The following is an 18,911-nucleotide window of genomic DNA, read 5'->3' as shown; positions in this document are numbered from 1 at the left end:
AAAGAATACATTTACATTCAATATCTTTATATGAGTATGTTCTTAGGCTCTTACTTTCATTACTAACAGCATATATACCCAGAGAACTTAACTGCACAGGATATGTGTACAAATCTTCATAAACTTTGTAGATATGATATGACAAATAAATGTCTGGGTCTCCTTCATATTTCAATATATTCACTACTTTCCCAACCTTACTATTAATAATTATGCCACAGTTAGCTGGGTTCACTTTGATACAAAAGTTCTTAAGGTATAAAACTTTAAACTGTACTCAAGGAAAATCACTTAGTACTGGCCCATTACTGTGGACCACTTTTGCAACTGGATATCTAGAATTCTTCTCTTCAGGTTCATATGCCTTCACTTCATAAATTCTATTAACTATTTGCATGAGACAACAGTTAGGTTTTCTAAGCAATTTTTTTAGGCATCCAAGATCATTCTCAAAAGGAAAGGCACTGAATTTATCAATTGATCCATGTCTATTTACATCATCTGTTAAATGAGTGAGTGGTTTGAGGTAAAGGTGGGACTTCGTCAGGGATGCATTATGTCACCCTGGCTGTTCAACTTATACATGGATGGGGTGGTGCGAGAGGTGAATGCAAGGGTAGTGGGTCAGGGATTGGAGATGGTTAAGGAAAATGGAGAAAAGTGGGAGGTGAGCCAGCTGTTGTTTGCGGACGACACTGCGCTTGTGGCAGGATCGGAGGAGGGATTGAGGAAGTTGGTGACAGAGTTTGGAAGAGTGTGTGATAGAAGAAAGCTGAAGATAAATGTGGGTAAAAGTAAGGTAATGAGATGTACAAGGGGTGGAAGTGGCAGTAATCTGGAAGTGAGCATTAAGGGAGAGCAACTGGAGGAAGTGGATATTTTAGATATTTGGGTGCAAATGTGGCAGGAAAAGGTGGAGTGAAGGTGGAGGTAGAATGTAGATTGAGAGAAGCGAGTAAATGCCTTGATGGTTTAAAAAGTGTAATGAGGAATAGAAATTTGGGAATGTATGCTAAGAGGAGCCTGTATGAAGGAGTGATTGTGCCAACAGCACTGTATGGAGCAGAAACATGGAACATAAGAGAGGAAGAGAGATGGAACTTGAATGTGTTTGAGATGAAGTGTCTGAGAAGTATGATGGGGGTTACTAGGCTTGATAGAGTGAGAAATGAGGAGGTGAGGAGGATAACAGGAATGGAAAGGGAGCTGGGAGATAGGGTTGATGAAAGAGTATTAGGATGGTTTGGACACATGGAAAGAATGAGTGAAGAAAGACTAGTAAAACAGGTATGGAAGGCAGATGTGGAGGGAGTGAACATGAGGGGACGTCCTAGGATGAGATGGATGGATGGGGTGAAGGGGGCTTTGGGGAAGAGGGGAATGTCTGTTGAGGAAGGACGGGAGAGGACAGAAGACAGGGGTGAATGGAGAAGGTTGTATATGGAAAATGTTGTGATGCATGAGGTGGAATGGACGGGGGAATGGGGGGTGAGGTAGTGTGTGTGAGCAAAAATTTTGACGCAGCCCGAAGGGATTTCTCCCCGTCCTCTCCTTTATATGGACAGGGTGCAGGGATGACCCGTCATCTAAGAGGTGCTGAGATGGGAGGGAGGGTGGAGGGGTGTGGAGTGTTTTCGGGGGTGGAATGGGTGGGAGTGATTTTGTGCCTTGTCCTTTTTGGCTACCTCCCTGGTAAGGGGGAAGAAGCCTTGGTATATGTATGTATGTATGTTAAATGACACAAATTATGAATGTTGTACACAACATGCCTAGAACCATAAACATCTTTAAGTGGTTTACAAAAGCAATCAAATATCTATGTGCTTTTTCCACAGTTTCTGGACCTCTGGGTACTGAAAGCAGAAATGTGCTCACATTCAAAAGAAGAAAATTTTTATAAACATTCTCATCAATGCGTTTCTGGAGACAAACTGGTCTAGTATACTAAAGAAAGGCTCTGAATTCTGTGGCTTTATATCTATCAACTTCATCTAAACTTCTTGGTTTTCTGTTAAATTCACAGGGCATGTAATTTGCAAGTTCTTCCAGTTGTGCTGATATTTGTTCTTTACACTGAGAGCCAATCCTCATAAACAGAGGTCCCTTTAGCCAAAGGTTGAGCAATTTTCTCATGACACCCAAATAAAGAAGGTGCATTGGGTCCAGCACAAACTGTCAAACAAGTCCAATATTAAGTGCTAGTAGTGGACTTCGACTATGATGGTGATTATTATCTTCCATAGAAGCAAAATTTGAATCAGTTCTCTTATTAGCATCAAGTTCAGGGAATGTAACTGTACCTGCATAATTACCATGTTGTTGGCATCGCTCGCAAATACTGTAACCTGAATGTGATTTAATACATTTTAGAAATTGGTGAGCGGGGGCATCACAGATAAAAGATTGGATAAATACAGTGAATTTTGACCCCTTAAAATCAAATCCTCTCTCTAATTCAAGCATGTCTTCAATAAAAGATTGTAAATATTCTTGCACATTTTTACGTTTAGAAACCCCTAAAAATATGCCCACTGGTGCTGGTTCTGACATGATTGCTTCATTATCAGTGGAAAACCGAAATAAAATTGGCCAAATTTGCTTCCCACTGCTCTTACATAGTGGAATTCCATCACAATTTATTTTCAAGGAAACTGTTGTGAATCTACTCTCTGCATCAGGAATAGATTCAAGGAACTCTTTGAGGGAGTTCTTTAATCCAAAATGAAAATACCCCCACAGATTTTCTTTATCAGGTCAGTTAGACCTGACGGAGTTTTACAAATTGTCCGAGGGTCTGAAGGCAAATTTGCATCAAATTGCAAATTGAAAATTTTAACAAGGTCTCTTAGAGCACAGTGCTTAATCTGATGTTTGATGGCCCAGTTCTTAACCAAGGTTTTGGTGTCTACAGATTTGTAGGGCAACACTTCCATTTGTGCATTTTCAATTTCACTTTCCTCTGTCTCTGATTGGTCGCTACTACTATAACTGGCCAGCAGCTCATAAGGATTGTCTACATTATTACTGCTGGTATCATCAGAGCATAGATATGCACCTACTTGTACCTCACAATCATTTAAACTGGTACTACATTTGTCCTTTCTCTGATGTTGAATTAACTCTTTGCTTGTACTGGCAATGCTGCCGGCAACATCATCAACATTTTCTTGCAAATAGGATTCAAACTTTCACTTCTGTCTCCGACGCAAAGTCCAGGAGGAAGACATTGCAGCAATTTGTATAAATGGTACAAGTGTAAAGGCAGTCACCACCAAATTTTGAGAAAAAATGCGCAACACTTTCCACTTACCGCAATAGACCAACGCCAACTCCTGTAAAGTTTGGCACCAAAACAAATGACCATAACAAAGGTTTCAATACTTTTTGGCATAGACGTAACGTGTTATAAATCCATATGTTATCAATTGTAGATATGAGATAACCAGTTATTTGAATAGATTTTCTCCTGTTATTAACAAAAAAGTAAAACTATAGGTAAGGGTAACTGGATTATTATTAATACTATTTTTTTTTTTTTTTACGATACTTAAATAGACAAGAAATAATACAATGTCATCCACATAACCACGCAACACCTGCATGGAAAAGTTACTTCAATGAATGTTTTCCAGGAACAGAAACAGAAACATGGCTTGTCAGTACGTTCTATGTCAGGGTGGGATGTTTGAAAAAACAATTAATATACCTGCTATATTATGCCAGCTGCTATAGTTCCCTGTCGGGATATGAAAGCTCTTGTTCATGCAGTATCCAAAGTATAGGTATTAATTGACATAATGTTAAAATGTAAATTGTCATGTTAAAAGGTAAACTGGCCTTACACACATGAAAATAAATCGGCCCTACACAGAACTCTCAGAGTTATTAATTACGGGAAACAATATTCTAAATAAATTGGCCTACATAAAAATCCCAATATCATTACGTATTATGGAATATGATGTCATAGTGAATTGGTCCTACACAGAACTCCCAGTATTATCACGGATTACGGGAAACAATATTTTAAGTAAATCGGCCCTGCATAAAACTCCCAGCATTATTACGGATTACGGAATATGATGTTATAATAAATTGGCCCTACACAGAACTCCCGGCATTAGAACAGATAACGGAAAAAGCTATTAAAACAAATTGGCCCAATATCAAAGAACCATCATGGATCCAGATAACTTTTACCGATGTGAGGAATTAATTGGTCTGACATAAGGTTACCATCTTGCCAACCTTCCGAACTAAGCCCAAAGTTTGCCTTAATTGGCCCGTAATGCCCATGTTTGCTGGGACATAAAACAAGAGAAATAGTAAAAATTTGCAGATATGTACATACATATACCAAGGCTTTTTCCCCCTTACAAGGGAGGTAGCCAAAAAGGGAAAGGCATAAAATCATTCCCACCCCTTCCATCGCTGAATACACTCCACACCCCTCCACCCTCCCTCTTATCTGAGCACCTCCTGGATGACGGGTCATCCCTACACCTTGTCCACTGCCCTGGGTCAGAAGCAGTGTCGCAAGACACAGCACATCCACAGCAAGGCCGCTTCATTAAATCAGCGACCTCCCCCCTCTCCGTCCCCCCATTGCATAAAAGGAGAGGACGGGGAGAAATCCCTTCGGTCTGTGTCAAATTTTTCTCACACATACTACCTCACCCCCCATCCTCCCGCCCATTCCACCTCATGCAATTACAACATCATCCATATACAACCATTCTCCATTCACCCTTGTCTTCTGTCCTCTCCCGTCCTTCCTCAACAGACAGATATGTACATAACAATAATCTCACCAGTTAAATTCTATGCAGTCAGTGGTTTAGAAACTTTAGTGGCATCCCTACTGATCAAAGTCACAAACTTTTTTTTTATGATTGGAGACTCTCCCCTTAAACAATAATGATGATCACTTTTAACTTCCACTACCTCTACTTTCTACTATCACTGTTGTGGAAGGGCTAAAGAAATACCATAACCTCTCAGCTTGCCCAGGGTGACTAGTACAACATGAACAGGTATCATCTTGATGGAGTGCCCTCGACGTGTCCAGTTGTTGAAGTCTGGAGATAGGCACAACAGTCGCCCTTCGCGAGAGAACTGCACATCCTCTGAGGACCATTCAAGAACTTCAAGGGCCACCTGTCAAAAGATTATAATTAATTGATAATGTAGTACTGGTTTTCTATATCAACTCAGGATTAGGAAATGAATTAAGCACCATATCTGCCAACGCATAGGACACGTTTTCTTACATACACATACAAATACCAAAGGCTTTTTCCCACTACATGGTGGGTAGCTAAAAAAAAAAGGCATAGAAACCACTCCCACCCATTCCATTTCCTATATATTCCACCCTCCTCCCTCCCATCTTGGTACCTCTTGGATTACGGGTCATCCCTGCATCCTGTCCACTGCCCTGAATCAGAAGCAGTGTCATTGTCAAGACACAGCACATCCACAGTAAGGCCGCTTCATAAATTTGGAGACCCCCCCTCTCCATCCCCCTATGCAAAAAAGGAGATGGGGAGAAATCTCTTCGGGCTGTGTCAAATTTTCTCTCATACATACTTCCTCACCCCCATCCCCCACCCACTCCCCCTCGTGCATCACAGCATCATCTATACATAAGCCCTCTCCATTCACCACTATCTTCTGTCCTCTCCCGTCCTTCCCGTACAGACATTCCTCTCCATTGTAATACCCCTTTCACCCCATCCATCCATCTCATCCTTGGATGCCCCCTCATATTCACTCCTTCCACACTTCTTTTGCTAATCTTTCTTCACTCATTCTTTCCATGTGTCCAAACTATCCTAATGCTCTTTCATCAACCCTATCTCCCAGCTCTCTTTCCACCCTTGTTCTCCTCCTCACCTCCTCATTTCTCACTCTAGCCTAGTAACCCCCATCATACTTCTCAGACATTTCATCTCAAACACATTCAAACTCCTCTCTTCTTCTTTCATGTTCCATGTTTCTGCCCTGTACAGTGCTGTTGGCACAATCACTCCTTCATATAACCTCCTTTTAGCATCCATTCCCAATGTCTATTCCTTATTACACTTTTTAATCCACCAAGGCATTTACTCGCTTCTCTCAATCTACATTCTACCTCTTCCCCCACTCCTCCCTTTCCTGTCACATTCGCACCCAAGTATCTAAAACTATCCACTTCCTCCAGTCTTTCACCCTTAATGCTCACTTCCAGCCTGCTGTCACTCTCTCCCCTTGTACATCTCATCACCTTACTTTTACCCACATTTATCTTCAGCTTCCTTCTTTCACACACCTTCTGAAACTCTGTCACTAACTTCCTCAATCCCTCCTCTGATCCTGCTACAAGTGCAGTGTCTTCAGCAAACAACAACTGGCTCACCTCCAACTTGTCTCTGTTTTCTTTAATTATCTCTAACCCCTGACCCACTACCCTTGCATTCACCTCTTGCATCACCCCATCTATATAAAGATTGAACAGCCAGGGCAACATAACACATCCCTGACGAAGTCTCACCTTTACCTCAAACCATTCACTCTCTACATTTCTAATCCTAATGCAAGCTCTACTACTCTCATAAAAACTCTTGACTGCTCTTAACAGCTTTCCTCCTATCCCATATATCTGCAGTACCTCCCATAGTGCCTTTCTGTCTACCCTGTTGTAAGCCTTTCTTACAAGAAGGATAGAATCATTCGGTGTCTAATCCAGCCATATCATGGAGTGAGAAGTTGGGCATCAAATATAGGGCTACAGATATAGGGCTGTATCTGCAGTCTCCCCTGTGTCGTGATGATAGTTAAGTTTGTCAACTAAAGAGAAGGTGGACCAAATGCCTGGGAACAGGAAAGGTTAAGGATAAGATGGAACAATTGGCTGGGTGAAGGACATTAGCTCACAATCGAGAAACATATCCTTTTTCATTTTGTTCCTCAGTTGTGAGCTAATGTCCTTCACCCAGCCAATTGTTCCATCTTATCTTTAACCTTTTCTGTTCCCAGAAATTTGGTCCACCTTCTCTTTAATCTTTCCTAGTATTCAGTGACCCACCTCCCCCCTCCCTATCTCCCTTCCTCTCTTCCTCCCTCCTTCCCCCAATACCCTCCATTCCTCTTGTTTAATCTCAGTCATGTGTATTTCAACTATGTACAGTGAGTCCTCCTTATACAGTGATTCTTTATCCAGTAAATTCACAGTTATGGTATTTGGTAATTACTACCCTCGATTCTATTTACGTTAAGAAAAATTCACAGTTACGGTATCTGCTAGATATTTTGAAGAGGAAAGAACAAGGAGAAGGTACGTCTGCCATATCCTATTATTACATGTTATAATGGGTTCGGTATACGGTAATTTCAATTTGCGGTATGGTTTTCTGGAACGTATATGTACCATATAACGAGGGCGTACTGTACTTGAAAAAGATGTAACAAGCGAATCGTCATACTAATAAAGGCTTCGTCCCCACCCAATATTTATTTCGACATTACAAATTATTTATGTACTGTCAGCCAAACAAATTTACCTAGTTGTATTTTGCGGGAAGGGGAGCTATGCTTGTGGTGTCCCACCACTGTATCTCGCAGTGTCTAGTTTGCTTTTAAACTCATGAATAGTTTTTGCACATACTATTTCATTATCCAGTTTGTTCCAAGTGTCCAAAACTCTATGTGGAAAACTGTTTTTCTTCAGTTCTCTTCTGTAGCTATGTTTTTTTATTTTCTTTCCATGTCCTCTTGTGTTTCTCTTGTCCCAGTTAAGTAAGTCCTCTCTATCAAGTATCTGTGCCTTTCATGATTCTGTAGATGGTTAGTAGGTCACCTCTCTCTCTTCTTTGCTCCAGTGTCGGTAACTCCAGTTTAGCCAATCTCTCCTCATATGATAGGTTTGCAAGTGCAGGTGCCATTTTTGTAGCTGCTCTTTGGATTCTTTCTATTTTCTTTATATTCTTTTTGGTACTGGGGGACCACAATGTCGCCGCATACTCTAGTCTAGGCCTTATCAATGTAACCAATATTTTTTTTTATCATGTCTTCGTCCAAGTATGCAAATGCCACTTTTATTGATCTTAGCAGGTTGTAAGTCTCCCCGACAATTTTGTTAATCTGTTTATCATAGGACAAGTCGTTCGTGATGATTACCGGTACTCCCAAATCTTTTTCGGATCCTACTTTCTTTACTTCCTTAGTTCCAATTGTATATTTTCCTGATATTCTGTTCTTGCTTTTTCCAAACTCCATTATGCTACACTTCTTAGTATTAAAGTCCACTTCCCATTTCTGACTCCAGTTCCATACCCTATTCAGGTCTTCTTGCAGTGCTTCACAGTCCTTATCAGTTTCTACTTTCCTTAACAGTTTGGCGTCGTCAGCAAAGAAGCTCATGTAACAGTTCACGTCCTCGTCCATGTCATTCATGTAGATAGCAAACATTATTGGTGCCAGTACAGATCCTTGCAGTACTCCACTGATCACCTCTTTCCAATCTGAATATTTTTCTCTGAGCACTACTCTCATCTTTCTACCAGTCAGGAAGTCCTCCATCCATTTTAGTAGGTTCCCTTGTATTCCTCCTATGTGTTCCAGTTATTTTAGTAATTTTCTGTGTGGTACTTTGTGTGGTACTTTTTGCAAGTCTAGGAATGCACAATCAGCCCATCCATTTCTTTCTTGCACCATGTCTATTAGCCTTGAGTAGAAGCATATTAAGTTTGTGGTGCATGATCTTCCTTGTCTGAATCCGAATTGTCTTGGGTTTAATATGTTGTTGTCTTCCAGATGTTTTACCCATCTATTCTTGATGATTTTCTCACAAATTTTGGCTATAGTGCTTGTTAGTGATACTGGCCTATAGTTGGTGGGTTCTTCCTTGTTTCCCCTTTATATATTGGTACAATGTTAGCATTTTTCCAGTCATTAGGTATCTTTCCTTCTTTGAGTGAGTTATTTATTATGATGTGTATTTTGTCCGTTGGTTCTTCTTTGCATTCCTTTAGAATCCAATTTGCAATACCATCCGGGCCATGTGATTTTCTGACGTCCAGTTTTGATAGATGTTCTGATATTTCTTTTTGTGATGTTGTAAACTCACTCATGTGGGGAGATTGCTTGTTATTATCTGTGTCCCAATTTTGTATTTTCTCTCTGGTGAAGACAGATTTAAAGTGGTTGTTCATGACTTCGGCCATCTCTAATTCTTCTGTGTATTCTATATTTCCTTGGCGTAGTTTCACCATTTCCTGTCTGGTTTTAAGTTTACCATTCACATACCGATAGAATAGCTTGGGTTGATCTTTGCATTTATCTATAATATCCTTCTCATGGTTCCATTTTTCCTTTCTTCTCACATTAACATACTCATTTCTATAGTTTATATAAATTTGCCATTTGCTTTGTGTTCTAAAACAGAAGTGATGCAATTATATTTACAATCAAGTATTTACTGTACTTTGTATATGATATAAATAGCATATTCACGACATAAACAAATAAAGCCCATTTAGTCACTTTTCCACCTCAGCATCTCTTAGATGAAGTGCCATCCTGACTCCTGCCATACTGGCCAAGTCAAAAGCAATGTGTATGTATATATATATATATATATATATATATATATATATATATATATATATATATATATATATATATATATATATATATATATATATATATATATGCAGCTCTTCCATAACAGGGTCTCACAACCTGAGCTGGTTTATCCCCACCTCCTCATCATCTGCTGACTACCCTTTTCATTCCCATTCACAGTAGCAGTATAAACTCATGGCAACTGAACTGAATTCTACACAAACATTCAGACTCAAAATATTGTTTAAACATGAAGCAAAAGAACTGTCAAGTGCAGACCTTGCGGAGCTTAAGATTAGTTGTGTGGTTGGTAGATGGCACACGGCGCAAGGGTGTACTGCTTCCCACCCTCATCGAAATCCATCGCCATAACTTCGTTGGGCTAATCTCCTTTGTTTCCTGCAACTAAACAGCATCATATTAATGAGATTTGTTCAACAATACAGAAATGAAGAAGATAAACATAATTTTTTTAGATAATCATGATTCATGCTGAATCCTGTTTTGATTAGGATGGTGGACAAAGATAAGGGAGTCATAGCAACAATGATTATTGCCTTTAATGGAGGAAATTTGATAACAGAATTGGAAAGACAGTAGTGAACATTGGAAAAATACTAGGGATGTACAAAAGGTAGTAGTTTTTCTGAATGCTTTTTTGAATATCATTGAAGGATGTCACGATACAAGAGAGGTTACTTGAGGAAGAATTATCTACAGTCATGTGGATGCAGAACACTAGTTTACTATTTGAAAGTCAAGAGTTTGGATTGGATAACCACCATTATTTGTGTGTTGAAGGGGACTTTCCATTAATGGACAAGATACTAGGAATGTATAATATGTAAGGCATTACTGGAGGCAGAGTGTTCTCGTTTATTGTGTGTAAGCCACTCAGTTATACAGAGTGAATTACTTACATTGTTCATGTGTTGAAGATGAACCTCAATCTTATCCTTTGCTCTCCTGCAGTCTTCACGGCTAGGATGTGTAGGTGGTGTGGTTTTGTACAGACGTGCCAACAACAATGGGTATTTGGTCACACGCTGCACTGGAACCTGTTCATTATACAAAGAATATTTACTATGTGATATAAAGAATGCAATGCTTAAGACATAGACACAAAATATCATTATATGTTATTTGAGTCTGGCTTATTAAGATGGAAATACAATGGACATGTGCAAGTACATTAGCTGAAACCTGTCACCTTTAACACAGTTATGTCTTTTGTCAATTCCATCAGAGCTAAAGAAAGGTAAATCTATGCAACTTAAGTGAATGGAGTCTTGATTAATTGAGACCCCTTCAGAATGGTAGCCATCATCATAGATACAATTATTGCATGTTCTTCAAAGCATCTTACTTTGTTGAAAGGTGTGGGTAAATAAGAATGGTAGGGACACAGCAAGCAGGGTGAGTGATGGACTGCCAGTGGCATGGCTGGATTTAGGACAGGGTAAATAGGGCCTCGCGCATTTAGGGGTCCCACGCCAACTCCATTACAATAGTATAAACACTTTTTTTGGTGTATCATGATAAAACATGTAATCAGCTGACTGACAAAGCACTGAGCAGCACTGTGATTGTAAACAAACTCCGAGGTGGCTGACAGCATGTTCCACGAAAACTGGGACAATATTCTAATGAGGGATGAACCTGACAAGGCCCTGCATACTTGCAGAGCCCAGGGCCCCGCAACATGTAAATCCAGCCCTGGTCAGTGGTACTTGGCTATGATTTTTTTTCAAAGTATGATTGTTCAAACAATAATGATAATAGTAATAATAATGATAATAACAATAATAACCATAATAATAATAATTGTTGTCTCAAGTTCAATCTCTATCTGGAGGTACAACCACAAGTAGCTGACAACCATTTTCTGAACTGGAACCTTCAGTCTCTTGATCAACATTGTTGAATAGGGAGTATCACTGCAAAGTTGGCACCAACTGTGAATCGAACCCTGGATCTCCCAACTGCCAGGCAAGTATACTTACTGATCACACCACAGTTGCCTACAGTGATCACTAGCACAAACAATGATTTATTTCCTCCACTTTTACCATAAGGAGAGCTGACAACCAACAAATGCTCTCCTTTTCCTACTCATATAAGCCAGGGACACAGAAACAGTTCCACACTAATACAACACAAATAACAGTCTATTATTTCTTCTCAGAGAGATCCCATGGGATGGACTAAGAACTGTTGACAGCTGCTGTAAAGCTGCCCATTACCAATCAATAAAACCCAAGACAACAATCATTATCAGTATACATTATGAATTATATACAGCACTACCCACCATGAGGAAAGAGTGGAGATTCATAGGGCGCAAGAGAGTATTTTCCATCTGGGAGACTTTCAAGAAGATCCGCAGCAGCTCTCTTTCTTTTTCAAGGCCCTGAAGAAGCAGTGAGGCCTCACCCTGCAGAACACCAAAGATAATTTAGTGATTCAAAAATTAAAACACCTGAACAGAATAAAATAATCATAAGACCAAAATTTTGTAGTGATTAAACCCATTATGTTGTACTAATGTACTCTTTTCAAGTTTCCTTCTATCTAATACCAGATGATTTTAATTAGCTGGAGGGCAGGCTGTGGCCAAAGTAGGGTCCTGAGACCCCACACTGGCTCAGGTCTCCCTCTCAGCTGAATAAAACTGGAATAAGCCAAAGAAGAATTTAAAGTATGCCAACACATCAAAGGTATTAAGAAGTTAAGCTGTGGTATGAAAAAAAAGATAAGAGAAGTGAACAGAAATATAGACAACAAAGATGGATATAGGAAAGAGTAATAATAATAAAATCACCTGGTGTTAGAACAAAATAAACAAAGTGGTAATATAGGATAACCGAGACAGCATATGTGTGTTTGCAACATATACTAAGTGTTCACACATAAGTGATAAGATAACTTTATGTTCTTTCACTGCTGATGGTTGTGGGTCTTCTGCAAGAGAGACCAGGGGAAACTGATTGATTGACTAATTCTTTTATTGCCCTACCTAGTGCACAGGTAGCTACAAACATGTCCACAAAATGCACATAAGAGTACTGACACACTCAAAATGTGCTTCTGTGGATAACACAGAACATACATTTCACTCATCGTTACCTGTCTGACACAGTAGTTCTCGAAGGCATGTAGCATGGGAACTGCCTGCAGGAAGAGCTTGGCGATGTTCACCGTCACTAAGTCTTCATCTCCTTGATCCAGGGTAATCTCGAGAGCATCTCGCAGTTGAAGGGTGAATTGACGGTTGTGTTCAACCAGCTCCTCGATGTTGAGAAATATACTTCGCAGCTGGTCCTGAGTAAAGAGCCCTGCCACCTCCATAGGCCTAACCAGAAAAAAAGAGTTCAATTGTACAAAGCATTGTGCACATACGAGTACACACACAAAGCATAATTATATGTGCATACATTTTGCACAATCATTATCCAAATATGTATAAGTTACAAAAAGTCCATACTTTCCTGTATGGAGTATTCACTGCATAATCCTACGTAATCAATACACTAGGGGAGCTTTTTTTACACCCCTATGGATCAGAGTAGCCAAGCAATATTTTACGATTATGATTTATCTCCACACTACAAAGAACACTGATCTTCAACTATCTACTATTTACAACTTCTATTATTTCTCCTTTCCTCTACTCTCCATAAAATCTAAGACTCCAAGTGACGCACATATGGAAAAAAAAAATCAAGGATAGAAGTGTCAGTTATCAATACTTACTTGAAGAACTTCTCAACAATAACCTTGAGGTCTCATCCGTACTTCACTTCCGTCTCGATGATCTCCATCAGGATCTCCTTCCGTTCTTGTCTTCTCCTTCCACATCTACAGACGAGGGGGGCATACATCACAGGTCAGGTCTAGATTCCATACTCGCTAGTAGATGACGTCACGTTTTTGTGTTGTTATCACTTCGGGCAATGTCGGGTATTTTCAGAAGTTTCCGATGTCCGATGTGATGCAAGACATTCAGAGGCCCAAATAAAACGCAATATAAGACTTCAAACTTCTTTTATGGAAGAAAATTGAAATATCAAAATTTTATAACATTTTTCACGTGGAATGATGAATTATATAATATATAGATATATTACTAGTACTGGGTGGACGTTTTTTACATTAAAAAAGTTTGAACTGATAGGAAAAGACAAGAGACTTGAATTTTTTTTTTATATAAAAATGGTCTCATTTTTATTTACAGCAGAACAATATTAAAATACATGTGGAAAATCTCTTATTCTTATTTACAGCAGCACAATTAAAATTCATGTAGGCCTATACATGTAGGTGGAAAATCTCTACTGGTAAAAACACTTTATTTTTATTTGCAGCACAATTCTCAAATATTCCTACATTGAGGGCAAGTGTAAGTGTCATCTGTGCACATTTCCCTGACATCATGCACAGACAGATTTACACAGTTGTTATGATACCATTGTTTACAAGAGCTGCACTCTATCATCAGTTTTCCAGGACAATAGACACGACACTTACAATATTTGGTGATAGTTTCATACCTCTCGCCCTCCCCTCCAGTACTATCGAACGTATTTCTCTTCGTGTTAAGTCAAATTATAACAACTTTTATGTGCGTTTCTTAGCTCCATCAGAATGCATTGCAGCCAGCGTTGCCCTCAATGGTAATAAAATCGCGGATTCGACCTTGAAATGTTCCATCCTAAAAATATCAAATATAGAAGAACAAGACGATGACTTCGTCCCTAATGATACATACCTTACTCCCGAGCTCCCTGAACGTCCCCATCCCTATGCTTTAGCACCCGTGTATAACCTAGTGACTGTCGAGGAGGGCAGTAACGATGTCCTAGTATTTAATATGATCAACAAAATGATCGCCAACCCTCCACTCACTCCAGAAACCTTCACGCGCTTTGGTCGCAACACCTACCTAGTGAAGGTAAAACCCCACCAGGGATTTATGCTCCAGGGTACGTCCGGAGATTTTTATGGCAGCGGAATCATCAAGATTTCTCCATATGATGACTATAATGGCTCAAAGGGTAAGATTTTTAACTCTTCCCTTAGTAGCCTTCCAACCACTACCCTTCTTAACATGTGCCCCCAGAACGTCTTGGATGCCCACGTAGTATCCAAGTATAGCCCAGAAGAACAAAAGTTTGTCCCAACACCGCTGATAATATTAAAGTTCTCCGACTCAAATCCCCCAGACGTGATCGTGATTGGGCCCCACCGCTGTACGGTTAGGTCCTACGTTCAATCGCCAAGGACATGCACCCGCTGCCTGCGGTACGGTCACTCCTCCAAGATCTGTAGTTCTCCTGCCCTCTGCCGCAACTGCGCCAAACCATCCCACGTCACTGAGGGTGAATGCTGCGATCTTGCGCCAAACTGCGCTGCTTGTAATGGCACTCACCGCACATTCTCGAGGGAGTGTGAGGAACACTCCTGGCAAAGACTGGTCTCGGAAACTGCGTACAATAACCGAACCAGCTTTCGCGGTGCGGCAGCCATCCTACGGGGGGGTCAGCGCCCCACGTCTTACGCATCGGCAACGAAGGCTTCAGTAAAGGCTAACCCGTCGCTCCTTCCCTCATCATCACATCCGGATACCACATCATCCGCCGCAACCGTCCCCGCACAATCCTCTCAATCTTCACGCCAGTCGACCTCCCAACGTGTCATATCTCGCGTCACCGACAGTAATCTCATACTTGATTCTCCCCCTCCACATCTGACAAATACACCCAATCTTGGCACTCTGGATCCAGTTAATCCTTCTTCTCGACCCGTAATGTCTTCTGATAGATCACCGAAGAAGCGCCCTGAAGCCAGTAAGTCACAATTGCCCCAGAACAACTCTAAGCCTAGCAAGTCATCAAAATCTTCAACTAAGGTCTATAGATCGCCCACACCATCCTTTGAAAAAAAGCCCCCCACTTCGGGACAATCGTGCTCTCAGCCCCCATTGGCGCAATCTAGCGCAAACTCTTCATCAATGAGTGACTTCCCCCAGATGACATCCATTTCCACCCCGTCGTCTGTGCAGGATGGGGAGATTCCTGACACCGAAGACGTTATGATGAAGAGCCCAAGCAACTCCACAACTTCGCTCTTGGACCTTCCATCATTCCCGCAGTTACCTAAACATCACCCTGCCCTTTCCGGCAAGAAGCTTCCCCAGAAACGACCCCTGCCCGACGGCGACTCGAACGACCGCCCATCCAAGACCGCGCCCTCCAACACCTCCCTTCAGCCTCCTCCCTCAGTGTCCCCCAAATCCAATAAAAAGCTTACACAACCTCACCCTATCAAAACCACGCCAGATCCGTCGAGGAAACAACCGCCACCTAATCTCGATCCATCTTCTAAATCACCAGAACAAAGACCGAAAGAAAGAGACCAGAGAGCCAAGACCTTACCTCAAAAAACTCCTATGGGACGCGAATCTCGTAAACCCCATGATGGCCAACTTAAGCCGTCCCCCATCGGGGGGCGGCACTCTAATTAACTCTTCAAATTCTCACCACCCACGACACTCCTTCAATGGAACATCCTGGTCTTCGTGCGAACGGGGAGGAATTGAAGTACCTCCTCCGTGAACACAACCCCGGAGTTGTCTGTCTTCAAGAAACTATGCTTCCCTCCAGTCACTATAATCTAGGTATGAACTACAGGTTCTACGGTACCGTTCCTGCAGCCGGTTCTCCAAGCAGGGGCGGTGCTGCAATAGTCGTCCACGCAAGCGTTCAACATTCAACCATCCCTTTGCGCACAACTCTCCAGGCGACCGCTGTACGGGCCATCCTTAGCAAGAGCTACACAATCTGCTCCCTATACCTACCACCAAGCTCTAGCGTTAATGCTTCCGACATCCAAGAACTTGTCGATGCACTCCCACCCCCATTTATCATTCTTGGTGATCTGAACGCACACAGTCCTTTGTGGCATAGCTCTTCCCGTAACGAGAAGGGCCGCGCCATTGAAAAACTTTTAGAGGAGAACGAGGTCTCCCTCATTAACGATGAAAACCCGACTTATCATAACATCTTCCTCAACACTACTTCTGTCCTGGACCTCGGAATCTGCACTTCAGCGGTCCTCGTGGACTTCTCCTGGAGGGTGTGTGCGGATTTACACGGCAGCGACCACTACCCGATAGTAGTCTCTCGTGTTTCTCCTCCCCCCATCTCCCAGCCCCAAAGGTGGAAGTTGAAAGCGGCAAATTGGCCACTCTTTGGGGAGCTGTGCTCCGAACTAAGTGACTTGCGAGTGGATGACCCGATTCAAGCTTATAATCAATTCGTCTCAATTATTCTTAACGCCGCCGGCGGTTCTATACCGGTTAGCCGCCCACCGATTGGTAGACCACCTGTTCCCTGGTGGGACAACACCTGCCGGAAGCTTCGTGACACCGCTCGTTCCTGCTACCGGCGTTTCCGTCGCCTTCCGACGGAGACCAATAAGATGGTATACCAGAAAGCGGTTGCGACCAAACGAAAGTATATGAAGGAGGCGAAGCGCATATCATGGCAGAACTACGTATCGACCATTAAAACGTCGACGCCTTCGGCGTCAGTTTGGAACCGAGTGAAGAAGCTTTCCGGCAGGTACATACCATCTCCTCAACCGTCCCTCCTTATAAATAACACCGTTATCTCAGACCCGTGCGAGGTGGCCGAGGAACTCGCCACACACTTCTCCCGTATTTCCAGCTCTACTGCCCTACATCGAGAACTCCAGCTATCGGATCACGTGACGAATTCTGATGACCACGCTCCTACCAACACTGAAACTTACAATCTGCCCTTCTCCCTCCGCGAACTCAAGCATGCTATCGACCAGACGCCGAATACTAGCCCAGGCGACGACACGATTAGTGTGGACATGATTAAACACCTTCCTTCGGAGACTCTCATAACCCTCCTGGCGATATATAACAGGATTTGGTACTCTGGTCTCTTACCATTATCTTGGCGATTGTCTACGATCATCCCCATAGCCAAGCCAGGCAAGGATCACCAGATCCCTTCTAGTTACCGGCCGATCGCCCTGACGAGTGTATTATGCAAGATATTTGAGAGGATGGTCAACCTTCGACTTACCCACTACCTGGAGAGCAGAGACCACCTCACCCCTTACCAATTCGGCTTTCGTCGACACCGCTCCACCTTAGATCCTCTACTCCGTTTTTCGACACACGTGCAGGACGCCCTAGTGCGCAACATGAATACCATCGCCGTCTTCTTCGACCTGGAGAAGGCGTACGACACGACTTGGAGAGGGGGTATCTTGATGAACCTCCTCGAGATGGGAGTAAGGGGTAGGATGTTTTCCTTCCTTCGAGCTTTCATATCAGATAGGACTCTGAAAGTGAAGATCGGTGGAGCATATTCGTCGCCCAAACCCCAGGAGCAAGGTGTCCCCCAAGGCAGCGTCATCAGCCCCACCTTGTTCTTGGTCAGCATCAATGGAATAGTCCAGGCGGTTGCTGAGGCAGACACTTCACTCCAGTGCTCACTCTTCGCTGATGACTTCCTTTTGTACTTCTCCTCCATAAACCTTTTCACAGCAATCACACGCACTCAGAGCGGTGTAAATGCTGCTACTTCCTGGGCCTCTCGCAGAGGCTGCCGATTCTCCTCATCGAAGACGGTGGCGATGCACTTTTGCAAGTCTCAACAACGACCGCGCCAGAAAGTTCCTCCACATATTATTCTGGGAGGCATTCCAATACCCTATGAGCAGTCGACTAAGTTTCTTGGGGTCATTTTTGACCAAAACCTTACTTGGAACAACCACATACTCAATCTTAGACAATCTTCCCTCTCCGCCCTCAACATTTTAAAGACGGTTTCTGGACGCGACTGGGGAGCGGACCAGCCTTCGCTCCTCAGATTATACCACGCCCTCATAAGATCACGGCTGGATTACGCGTGCCAGATCTATTCCTCGGCAAGTGCGACGTCCCTCCGCTCCCTCGATACAGTACACCACCAGGCTTTGCGACTGTGTACTGGTGCCTACCGTACCTCTCCTGTCGAATCCCTCTACGTCCTCTCTGGCGATTTGCCGCTCTCTAACCGAAGGGAGCAACTTTTACTCTCCTTTTACTTCAAGTGCAAATCGTTCAGAAAGATACCATCTTTTGACGTGGTTAATAACGTGAGACTCGGGGATACATACAACACCAAAAGATCGGCTTCAGTCCCAGCACACATACGCGCGCTCCGTCTACTTGAGGAGGGAAGCGACTGCCCCCTTAAGGTGTCCGAATCCAGAAACTTTGATACCCC

At 42.4% G+C, this 18,911-nt stretch overlaps 1 protein-coding gene across 1 annotated transcript; it reads right to left on the bottom strand.

The window, feature by feature from the left end:
- Window positions 1-4,707: 4,707 nt before the first annotated feature.
- On the bottom strand, window positions 4,708-12,296 carry LOC143023004 (uncharacterized). The gene is made up of 4 exons (XM_076181443.1): window positions 11,915-12,296; window positions 10,524-10,661; window positions 9,883-10,008; window positions 4,708-5,157 (listed from the first exon to the last, which is right to left on the bottom strand). Exons 1-4 carry the CDS (start codon window positions 11,960-11,962, stop codon window positions 4,960-4,962), a joined length of 510 nt encoding a protein of 169 aa, XP_076037558.1. The 5' UTR covers window positions 11,963-12,296; the 3' UTR covers window positions 4,708-4,959.
- Between the last annotated feature and the right edge of the window lie 6,615 nt (window positions 12,297-18,911).

This window comes from Oratosquilla oratoria, unplaced genomic scaffold (genome assembly GCF_046742065.1).
Source record: "Oratosquilla oratoria isolate Oo_2021 unplaced genomic scaffold, ASM4674206v1 SCAFFOLD269, whole genome shotgun sequence".
Taxonomy (NCBI): Eukaryota; Metazoa; Arthropoda; class Malacostraca; order Stomatopoda; family Squillidae; genus Oratosquilla; species Oratosquilla oratoria.
This window is presented reverse-complemented; position numbering and strand designations above follow the sequence as displayed.

Excerpts from the sequence above, each read along its gene's own strand:
- LOC143023004 (XM_076181443.1), bottom strand. The coding sequence starts at position 11,962 with ATGGAAAATACTCTCTTGCGCCCTATGAATCTCCACTCTTTCCTCATG. Across the intron at positions 10,009-10,523 it reads ATCTTCAACACATGAACAAT|TTGCAGGAAACAAAGGAGAT; the intron begins GTAAGTAATTCA and ends GATGCTGTTTAG. Across the intron at positions 5,158-9,882 it reads CTAATCTTAAGCTCCGCAAG|GTGGCCCTTGAAGTTCTTGA; the intron begins GTCTGCACTTGA and ends ATCTTTTGACAG.